Raw genomic sequence first — 12120 nt, forward strand, 5'->3', positions numbered from 1 at the left:
AGGTTAAAAGACAAGACTAGAGATGAAGATAAAAAGTGTGGGGGTTGTTTTTTTTTTAATTTCTCAACAAGGGTTGGCATTTTGATTTATAGGGAAAAGAAAATTTGATGTAGTCCATACACAACACTCTCCTTAACTGCTCTCTCAAAGGTTGACTTCTTAATTGCTAAGTGACCTTTTCTCTTAGTTCTTATCCTTCTTGACATTTCTGAAGAATTTGACAAATCTGCCCACTTTCATGAATATCCTTGGATATTCTCTTCTTCCTTGGCTTCCCAATATTGCTTTCCACTGGTTCTCCTCTTCCTTGTTCTGCGTTGATGGGTCATTATTTTCCTCTGATCTTCTGAACAGAGGTCTAGCCCCAGGCTCTTTCTTAAGACCTCTTTCCTCTCGCTGCTTTCTTTCCAACTCTATTTCCATTTGTTCAGATACCGTTTCCATGTAAAAATGACTCCCAAATCTAATCCAGCTCTGATCTCTTGTGAGCTCCTAGTCTGAGCTCCACCTGGATATCCTATCAACACCTCAAACCGAATGCATCATCTTACCAGTCACCTAAGGACAAAACCTTGAAATCATCACCAATTCTATCCCTCTCCCTTACTACAACACATTATTAGTTGCCATGTCCTGTCAATTCTACCTCTAGAGTACCTCTTGCATTCATTTTTTTTTCTCTTCATTCCCCTTGCTACCATGAGTTAGGCCCTCAACACTTCCTTTATGGACTATTGTAATAGCTTACTAATTGATCTTTGCCAAATATATTTCTCTTCCACAGTATGCACTTAACACAACTGCTCAAATCCACTTAAGGCACAGGTGTGATAATGTTCCCCAACCCACACCATATATATACTCTGCTTAAAAAACATTCAGTGAATCTCCATTGCCTCATCTGCCGTTTAAGTCTCCTTACATCTGTCTCCATTATACCTCTCCTCAGCCTAATTTCACATTGCTTCTTTTTACAACTTCCAACTAAACAGATGACTAGTTTTCTAAGAAACAAATGTGTCATCTCTCACCTCTGTGCGTTTCCACAAGCCATTTCCCTATGGTTAGAATACACTCCCTCTTCAGTTTCACTTTTCATAATCATTATTTTGTTCCTAAGGACAGCTCAGATTCTACCTCCTCCACGTAGCTTTACCTGGTCCCATCCTTCTGCCTCAAATATTCCGATTCCACTTTATGTTATAATTCCTTTGCCTCCTTTGATCCTTAATCTGTGTTATACTTACCTTTATATCATGCTGAATTTCCACCTCCACAGCCCTCTCCTCAGTAAAATGTAAATTCTCTGAGAGTACCAATGCCTAGCACAGTAGCTGGCAGATACTTCATAAACATGTTGAATTGATTGGATTAAAGTGAGTTTAGACAGATTCTAATTTGGAATGGAAGACTCTTCTCACTGGAAAATAAAATGGGATAAAGGAGTTGGAAAATATATTTTTTTTCCTGAACAAAATGAATAAAGATAAGAAAAATGGGGCAGAATGAGGGAAGCTTATAATTCATAGGCTACTTGGAAGACCGTAAAGCAGGAACAGAAATTCAGCAGGATAAGAAAAAAAAACCTTTTCAAGGTTTGCAACATGAATAAGCTTTTAAAAATATGTCAAATACAGATTCTATATATTAGCAATCAGGTAAAGTTTAAGTAGGAAATATTCTTGAGTGAGAGGTCTATTAGTGTTTGGTTGCCTCTTTATTAGTTAAAAGATTAGATAAAATTAGACAAAAGATTAGATAGAAGAATGTTTCATATGAAGGCAGGGGGGAGTGGCATAAGGTTAGTGTTGGGGTTTTTTTTTATTTTTATTATTCCTTGTGAGTTCCTGGTTGTATTTTTTTCCCTTTTGAGTTTCTTTAGTTATGTCCTGTGGTATTTTCTAGTTTGGGATTTTCCCCCCACAAAAAGTCTGACAACATAAGAGCCTTGAGACACAGTCCCAAGTACTATAAAGTGAGGGCTTACATAGTAAGTACTGGTTGATGTTCATGATAACATTATCAGCTTAGACTCTGAAGTCAAGAACCAGAACTAAGGACATTCTGAAAATTATCTTCAAGCTTGGTAGTCTAACCCCACAGAATGAATTCCCCAATCAGCAGTGTCCTATGTTACTGAACCTCCTTGCATGGGCTGTGATTCTTTAACACGATTCCACAAAAATTTACTAAGTCTTACCATGTTCAGAAAACACTGTGCTAAGCAGGAATGAGCAGAGTTAGATAAAACATTGTCATTACAGTCTGGTAAAGGAATATTGCCCATACCTGGATAATTGCAATATGCAATGAAGTTGGAAGATGGAAAACTGAGTAGGGATGATCTTGGCTAAAAGGGGAGCTCAGACAAGGCTTCATGGAGGAAGTAGCGTTTAAGTTGTGTTTTTAAAAATGCATAGGAATTCAACAAGCAAAGAAGACAAAGAGAGGACATTCCAATAAAAGGGAACAGCACTAGCAAAGGCGCCAAGGCAGGAAAGCACTGGGCATGATCAGGGAATAGAGAGTGGTCCAATTTGAATGAAGTTTAGAGTATATGAAAATATAGTTAGAAGAGTCAAAGGGCAAATGAGAGGACCAGTGATTTTGTGTGTGAAAATTATAATGATGAAATAACATACCAAAATTTGAGATGCATCTAAAATAGTCCTCAGAGGAAAAAACTATATCCCTACAAACATGTTAACAAAATAGAAAAAGAGAGCATTAATGAACTGAAATTTGTTTTCAAAAAACTAGAAAGCAAACATAAAATAGAGACAATAAAAAATAGAGAAGAAATAAACTAGAAACCAAACAACTATAGAAATTATAAATAAAACCAAAAGCTGATTCCTTGAAGAGACTGATAAAATTGGTAAATCTTTAGCTAGTCTGATTTTTTTAAGAGGGCAGAAGATCAGATCAACAAAATAGTAAATGAACAAAGAGAAATCAAAACAAAACCAAAAGAAATAAAAATAATTTATCAGAACCTACTTCATGCAGTTATACGCTAACAAAAATGAGAATGAAAGAAATAGAGGTATGCTTTCAAAAATATAAACTATACAAATTAACACAAGATCAAATAGAGATCTTAATCCAATCTCATAAAAAGAAAAAGAACTAGCTATAGAAGAACTATTTAAGGGGGGGAAGGATAGATGGGGAGAGAGAGGGGAACCTCCCAGTTCTGATTCACAGTAGAATTCTATCAACCCTGAGATTTCACCTCATTCCTTACAAGTTGTCAAATGACAAAAGATGATAATAGTCCCTACTGGAGTAGTTATAGGAAGACAGGCATAATGTTGCATTGTTGGTAGAACTGTGAATCAGTACAGCTATTTTGGAGAGCAATTTGGAATTGTGGAAATAACCAAATAGTTGTATTGATTATACTAATTCACTAAAATGCCCATATCCTTTGACCAAGAGATTCCATTGATAGTATTTAAGCACCCTAGGAGACCATTGATAACAGCAAAAAAAAATTACATCAAATAATTATAGCAACTTTTTTTGTGATAGCAAAGAATTAAAAATGGGCAGTAGATGCCCATAAATTGAGGAATGGCTAAACAAATTGTGGTATGTGAACACAATGGAATATCAGTGCTCTGCAAGAAATTACAAATGTGATTAATATAGAAAAGCATGAAGTTCTATATGAAATGATGCAAAGAGAAGTAAGCAGAGACAACAAAGCAATGTATTCAACACAACAATATGAAGAGAAAGAACAACCACCAAAAATATCAAATATGAATGTTACAAAATTATAAAGAATAATGACTGGAAAAAAAAAAGATGAGAAGACACTCCCATCTCACCCCTTGGCAGAGGTAAGAGATTCACAAGAATCATTCATTGCACATTTTTTTAGACTTTTTTGATGTGTTGATCCATTATACTGGGTTTTTTTCTCTTCTTGTCTTTAAAAAATACACTGTTATTTAGGATGGTTCTCTGGCATAGGAGGCAGTAGAGATGAAAGGAAGGGGATCTATGATGATGTTAAAAAGACATCTTGATAAAAATTTATTTTTAATACAAGAAAATGGAATGAGATAAGCCTAGAAACATACCATAGCACCAGGTTGTGGTGGGCTTTGAATGATAGTCAAAGTAGTTTGAAGTTGGTGGGCAACAAGTCACTTTTTGAGAGTCCTATAAAGAGAAAGAGCATGGTATAGTAGAGAGACAACTAGCTTTGGAGTCAGGAAGACCTGGGTATGTGTCATGGAGCTGACACATATTGGCTGTGTGACCTAGAGCAATTAATTTAACCTCTTATTGACTAGAAGTTGCACGGCATGTACTGATCTTCATTGGCAGATAAAGTTCCTCAGTGGGTGCTCCTAATGGAATGAATTCACAGGTCTCATTTTGTAAGTCTTGTAATCCTGAGATCTTCTACCTTGGTCAGTAAAGCATCTTGGCATATTCCACTTGGTCATTCACATACTCACAGGTTCTTATTTGAAAATACTATAGAAATACCAATGTATTAAATATACAGAATTAAACTACACATAGGTCACTTTGGGGAAATGATAGCTCAAATAAATATTCAATAATTATCCAAATGGAAATTAGTTCAGTTAGATAACATCCTTGCATGAAGACCTTAGCTTTAGTAACTTGTCACAGTAACTCACATTGCACAGTAAGGGAGGGAAGATGAAGGGGATAAATATGACAGAGAGATAAGACATCCATATTTACATGTGCACGTGGTCAAATCATGAGCTCTGTAGTAATCAGAATGCCCTCAAGTGAAATGAAAACAGGTGATTGCCTTCTGTTTTAAAACAAATTGAAAACTATTTTGAGCCAATCTATATGAACTACACATACCTTTAACTTTGGGTGAGGTCACTCTCAGCTGAACTGGCCTCTCTACACACTCTGAGACCTTATCAACTCCCGTGTGTTTTGTCACCTCTGTGCAGATCATTCCCAGACCTGTCTGTCCACACTCAGTCTTTCCTCTGAGCCTCAGCACTGCTTCACCAACTGCCTATTAGACATTTCCAATTATGTGTCCCAGAGACATCTCAAATTTAGTATGACTGATACAGAAGCTTTCATTGCTCCTCATTGCCTCTCATACATGATCAATTCTTGGTCCTGAAACTCCAGGTCCTCCATGTCGCGGTATCAATCTGCCTTTCACACTTTCTCTCTTGATGCTACCCTTCCTTCAGTCCATATTCCAGACAAACTAGGTCATTCTCAATTCACTAAAAAGATTAAAATCCTAGGTCAGAGGTGGGGAACCAGTGGCCTCCAAGCCACATGCAGGCCTCTAGGTCCTCAAGTGCAGCCCTTTTGACTGAATCCACACTTCACAGAACAAATGCCTTGAGTCCACAGGGTCCCCACCCCTGTCCTAGGTCATGTTACTCCATTAGGCCAAATGAAGGGGTTTAATCAGATGTGGAAAAATCTCAGGAATCCTTTTTGACATACTTTTAAGACCCTAATTATGACACGTGATCACAAACGTACTAAAAGCAGGTTTTCTTTCTTGTATAGGAAAAACTCCAAAGACACCAGAGTGGTTCAACCCTGGTAAGTTGAGGAAATATGCCATGCTTTTTTACCTTACAAATAAAATATTTTTGTTTTTAAAAATATTTTAAAATATAATGTAAAGTAGTTTTGCCTTACAGATAAAATATTATTATGCCAAGTCCAGCCATGGCTATATTAGCCCTTTCTCAGCCACATTTCTGCTCTGTGAGCTCTTTGACCTTGGGAAGTCATTTGACCTCTTTCATTTCATTTCATTTCATTTCATTGACCTGTTTCATTTTTATAAAATGATGAGGGTACAAATAGACCTCTAAGATTTCTCAGAATTCTATAATCTCCCCAGATGTGTAGATTCCTTAATTTATTTTTTATTATTCATCCATTAATGACTTTTTTTCCCCTTTATTTTTAGATCGGGCCGGGATTCATGGACCTCCAGTTGTTATTGAAGACAGTGAATATTGGTTTGTTCCCGATACTCACTTGAACTATGATGAAGCAGCCCTATATTGCGCAAGCAATCAAAGCTCTCTTGCTTCTCTGAAGTCTCTCACAGCACTAAATGCCATCCGAGATAAAATTGCAAATGTAAGAATACATAGCATTGTATTTTTCTCACTTTAAATATAATAACAATCAATAACATTTATAAAGCACATGCTATGAACCAGGAACTATTCTAAGCGCTTTACAAATATTATCTCATTTGATCTTCACAACAATTCTGTGAGGTAGATACTCTGATTATCTTCATTTTACCGATGAGGAAACTGAGGTAGACAGTGATTAAGTGACTTGCCCAGGGTCACACCTCTAGTGAGTGTCTAAGGTCAAATTTCAACATTGGTCTTCCTGACTCTAGGCCCAGCATATACTATCCCACCTAGCTGCCAGATATAACCTATAAATGTTAAGAGATAGTTTCTCTAACTTCAAGTTCCCCTAAAACCTTCAAAATCTATTGTTCCATGAACTTTTATTCCAATATCAACTAATTTGTGAGATCCCCAAAAGCAAATTCAGGAAGGGTCAGATAGCATTGCTCAATACTTGCACAGACTCATGATCGCTTAAGTGTGAATAGACAGTATAATGAATGATAATTAAGTGAATGAGCACTACCAAATATCAATAGTGCCTCTAGGCTACTTCTTATTTCTATGTAGTGTTACAGTGCTAAAGAAAATTTTTTTTCTGCTCCAAGCTGAAATCATTATTTTTACATTAAAGACCAACTTTAAGAAACAGCTTTTATGATAAATTTAGGCAAACTGACTAAATTTAATTACTTTATCAAGATTAGATTATTAGATTAGAAATTAAGCCAAAGACTTAGAACTAAGAGGCAATGATGAATATTATTTTAAAATGTCAGGCAACTAGCAATTACTAATTGGATTGATTTTTTACTTATGGTTTTTCAAAATACTATCCAAACTCTGTCCTTCAGTTTGGCACATTGGGGATCTCTATTCAGATTTTTTCATATCTTTAAATAATTAAGTATTTGATAGTAAGTCTTGAGGAAATAATTTCTAATGAATTTTTGTAGACTATCTTAAATTGTAAAGGCAGCATTTCTATGTCTTAGAAAAACTAAAACCTCAATTTTCCTTAAAAAACATAATAATTTTATTAGCTCTAAATATTATTATGAAATTTACTCTTTTCAATGTAGTACATAATCATCTTAGAAAGATATTAATATTAAAGAATAAGTAAAGAATAGGTTAAAGAATAATTACTTCGTGTATTTCTAGGGTTCTTTTTTTTTCACTGCAAGAAAATTCATTTAGGAATTCAAATTAACAAACATTTTTCACCTTGTATTCATGTGCAAGGCACCATATATTGAGCTGTCTTGAAATGGGAAGTAATTGCTCAGAATAGGCGACTTCACATCTTCAGCATTCAAAAATTCAGTTAATCTCATGATCATTACTGATTATTTCTATGTTGTAACTTTATAACTCTTGGCAACTAGAAGCCCATAGATTAGCATTCTAACTGATACAATCATATAGCAACTCATATATTCCTTTTTTTATTTTTTAGCTATCTAGTGACCAACAGAAGTGGTGGATTAAAACTGTCGATAACCTAAGAAGTTATCATGATATAAGGTATGTAACACAATATATTACTTTTTTAAAAAAACTATCCTTTTAAGAAGTCTAGTGATGGCTAGTTTTGATACGATAGTTTTGAGCATTTAAATATAAAATGTTACTAAATAAGTGATTTTCTGGGTGGCTATACCTTTCTGTCCCTCCACCCATCCAAAAAAAAACCAAAACACATTGGTCCAAGATGGCCCAAGACTGCTTTCAAAGAAGCTCATATGTAATTTTATCAGTAATGTTTTGAATTTAAAATTACAATCAGTGATAGTAAAAAACAATGAATGTTTTAGGCAAAAGTTACATGGGGAAATGGGTGATCTATCTGCCTTTTTCTTTAAGCTTTCATTCGTGGCGTCGTTTTCCTATGGTATATGGAAAGGAGTGCTGGTACATCTCTTCCAAGAATTGGTTTAGAGGTAAAGTTGATTCTGAATCCTTGAATGTTTAGTATACCATGATGAACTGGATACGTTCAAATCAATATCTTCATTATGAATCACTCAAGTTTATATTCTGTATCAGTTATATAGCTTGTATATGATGACATGAGATTCCATAGTTTAAGCTACCACTAAAAGTAATTTTTTGCTCTGTCAACATTTTGGCTTGCTTTGCTATACTAACATGGTCATTTGGAAATAAAATATGTCAGTTATTTTCACAGCTGCCTTAATGGCCAGAATTAAAAATAAAATTAGCCAATGGGTCCAAAATAAACTTCCATTTTCCTCCACTCCACCCCCACTCCCACCACCAATTGTATTGATGGAGTATCTCTAATCAAACACTAATGTGATAACCTAGTGATATACAGGTAACAGCAGAGAAAGGCAGGAATCAATAGAAAAGTACACCCATCCACTGAGACAGGACTGAATTAAAGCGAGACAAGTCTTTTCCTACTGATTTTTTTTTTAATGTACTGAATGGGAAATGCATGCAGCTGCAAGCTTACCTCTTGTTTCTTAGACTTAAACAGGCCAATAGACTGCAGAATCAAACTTCCTTTCATATGTGAAAAAAATAACATATCTTCATTAGAGAAATATACTCCACAATCGGCTTCTAAAGTACAGTGCTCTGGGGAATGGATTTCATTTAAGGACAAGGTAAGAGGGAAAACTTACTTTGTGCCCCTAACCACGTACTGCTTTCATAACATTAGCAAGATGCTTTAATGAATGAAGCAGGATTTTACCTGGGCAAATAAATGTCCTGAAAGAACTATTAGATAACTAAAAACACCACCTGTACTTCAACAGTAGAAACTGTGGGAGATCATTAACAGTAGGTACTTTGAGAGGACTGATGAAAATGAGTTGTTAATGTCTGGTGAATTTTCCTTCCTTTCTGTTATTAGTAAAAAAAAAAAATCTTTAACTCAAGTGGGTCAGCCAATGGACTAAACAACAACAATCATCCAAATACGATAGAACGAATAGAGACAGAAGTAATATAGCATAACTAGAAAGCACAATTTAGAAAATAATTACTTTGATACTTTATGTATCGTAATATGATGAGTGTTTCCTGCTCCCATTGATGCGGATAGCATTAGTTCCATGCTTTCTTACACTGTGCAACCATTGTCCCTGTCTTTTTTTTCATACTTCATAGAAATTCCATCAAAGATGCTGGAGGCCCTCCTCTTCATCTTTTAATGTCTCAGAGGTTCAGTGCACCACTTGGGCCCCCCAGTGATTGTCATTCCTACTATATAATTAGTATAGTTACTTTTCTGGTATTCCACCTCTTCCATAGTATCTTTTATGTGACTTCTCACAGACAAATCAATTTTGGTCAGATTCTGAAGCATTTACTCCGTAGCATGAATCTTTCTAGTACTCTTTGGGTCATTTGTAATCTTGATTCATCTTTTGATTACATCTGCATAGCATCACCAAGACGATATTGGTGTTTAAAAAAGATAGGATTTTGCAGCAACAATTTGGGAAAATTGAAACGACAGTGATTGACCACATTTAATCTGGTCTGTCCTTATGTGGTGTGGTTCAGCGAAAAAAGTGTTAGCTCTAAAGTCAGAGGATCTGAGATCAAGTCCCACCCATGATTCTTATTACCTTGGTGGACAAATTCCCTAGGCCTCAATTTCCTTATATAATGAGAGGACTGGATGAGATGGCTTCTGAGGTCCTTTCTTCTTGCAAATCTATGATCCTCTGATTTTTTTTTCCCCCACCACTTCTAGAGTTCACTGTCCATCCTCAGTTAACAGTTTAAACTTTATGTATTGCAGGACCAATTTGGTAGATTCTTTATCCCTCTGTCATAATCTGTACAACGTATTTTTCATCCACTTTATGCTTCACGTGTGGATAATTAGAAAATTGCTTTTGTATTGCTCAGGACTAAAGAGGCTTTGTAATGTTTTGGTGTACGTCTGAGTCATCTATGAATAAGGTCATACAGGAAAGGTCAAGCTCAATAGAAAAACTTTTCTTTTGCTTAGTCTGTGAACAGGACATCTTTCATGACAAAGTAGAACAAAGTAGATAAACAACTCTCTCTATTTTATGCTTCTTGATATGAAAACTCTTTTAGATCAGTAAACAATGTTACCTCCATAGTTGCATTTGTTGTAGAGTTGTTATATATAATTTATATAGAATTGTGTTTTTATATGTGCATATATATATATATCTACACATACGTGTGTGTGTATATATGTCTATATACATACATATATATATATAATATATATATTTGAAAAGTGTGTGTCTCACACACATAAACTTTGTGTGAAGAGAGAAAACTTGGAAACTTTCTGGGCTTTATTTTGTTGTATTGATACAAATATTTTGATTCTTTAAAATTGATAAATAATAAACATAATAGGTTCTTAGATTTTCTAAATTCTGTGACCTTAAAAATGTAATCAGCCGCCAAAACAATCATCTGTACAAACCCATCTGTTGCATTCTCATGTTTTTATAAGGGACCCCCTTTGTACATACATAGATCATTCTCATTTTCTAGAGATGAGAAAGAAGTCATTTGGGTTAGTCTTCTTGTCTGACCTTGTGTAATAGCACCATCTATGTTCCTTCTCATAATGTTTCCACCTTTTTCTGTTTGAGATTTCTTAAAAATAGATCCCTGAGTGCCTTTAAGATTATTGCCTTGGGCACATTTTTTTTAATGTGTGTTTGGGAAGAACAGTTATATATGACCAATCTCATCTTAAATGATATATTCAGTATTGAGTTAGTAGAATCCAGTTGTAACAGTTTCACTCTCATTAACAGTGACAATACGTTACTGGAAGATCCCTTCTATTTGTTGTTATCCTAGGTTCATCTATGAATGTTCTAGAGATGACCTGTTGGGAAGCAGTATGGTATTTTGGAAGGAGTTCTGAACTTGGATTTAGGAAGGATATGGAAAGAAGGGTTTGAAACCTGCCTCTAATAATTACTAGCTTGCTGACTGATTTGCTTAGCAAAGAGGTTAAATGTTGGCAAAGGCAGTTTCAGAGTCCTGAGGCCTCCTGATTTTGTCAGTTTGAGGGGCAGTTTAACCATAATTAAACTCCTCTAAGTAATTGCAATCAATAAATGTCTTTTATTAAGTAGGACTAAAGTTTCATTTCAGAATCAAAAGTTTATTTAAATAGGGATGGAGGGAGTTGCTGTAATTACAAGGAGTGTCTCCCTATCTTTATCTTTTTTTCTAATTTGCTGTTACTTTGACTTACATTCTTAGCAATTAGTAAACTAATTGCACACAAAGAGCTGATTCTCAAATGAAACTGTAACCAATTGTTTCTGTCCATCCAAGTATAGGCATTTCTTTTTTTTTTCTTTAAATGATGTTTGCCTATTGCACTAAGTGCTTTAATAGTACTCCTTGAAAAAAGAGTTCATGTAATTCTTGGGAAGCTTGTGAGTAGTCTACAAATTTTGAACTTCTTTCATTTCATGATGCAAACCAAATATTTCAGCATCAGTTTGAATTTGAAATCACTATCAAGGTATATTTGGATGATCTTGTGAAATTCTTAATGGAATTCCTCCATTTTTCATACTCTACAATGGATGTCGGTTCATAAACTACAATTATATTTTTAAAGTCTGCTTGTATATTTTATAAGCTCTGCAAGTTGAAATCATTGGATCACAGGATTTGGAAGGGGCCTTAGATATCATCTAGTCCAAGCACACATTTTATAGATGAAGAAAGAGGCTCAAAAGTTTAAATAATTTGCCTCTGATCACATTAGCAGTGCCAGAATTCACACCAATGTCCTTTGACTCTAAAGCTTGTGCTTTTGTTAATCAGGAAACATTTCTTTTTTTAATTTTATTTTTAATTTATGTAATAAAACAAGCATTTCCATAACATAGTACAATAAAAGAGATGATTGCACATGAAACTGCAAATCTACTGTGGGCAACTTGCTATACTTTCAAACATACAGCAAAATTATCATGTA

General features: G+C 34.9%; 1 protein-coding gene across 2 annotated transcripts in view; it reads left to right on the top strand.

Moving 5' to 3' along the window:
• Positions 1–12120, top strand: part of LOC110220720 (CD302 antigen) — a 188380-nt gene that overhangs the window by 66940 nt on the left and 109320 nt on the right. For both annotated transcript variants that reach the window (XM_021004867.2, XM_021004869.2), the window contains exons 17-21: positions 5545–5580; positions 5957–6132; positions 7600–7667; positions 8007–8083; positions 8637–8776. In XM_021004867.2, the coding sequence (XP_020860526.1) occupies positions 5545–5580; positions 5957–6132; positions 7600–7667; positions 8007–8083; positions 8637–8776 (497 nt within the window). The remainder of the gene's footprint in view (positions 1–5544; positions 5581–5956; positions 6133–7599; positions 7668–8006; positions 8084–8636; positions 8777–12120) is intronic.

Source organism: Phascolarctos cinereus, unplaced genomic scaffold, assembly GCF_003287225.1.
Source record: "Phascolarctos cinereus isolate Bilbo 61053 unplaced genomic scaffold, phaCin_HiC Scaffold_726;HRSCAF=1367, whole genome shotgun sequence".
Classification (NCBI taxonomy): domain Eukaryota; kingdom Metazoa; phylum Chordata; class Mammalia; order Diprotodontia; family Phascolarctidae; genus Phascolarctos; species Phascolarctos cinereus.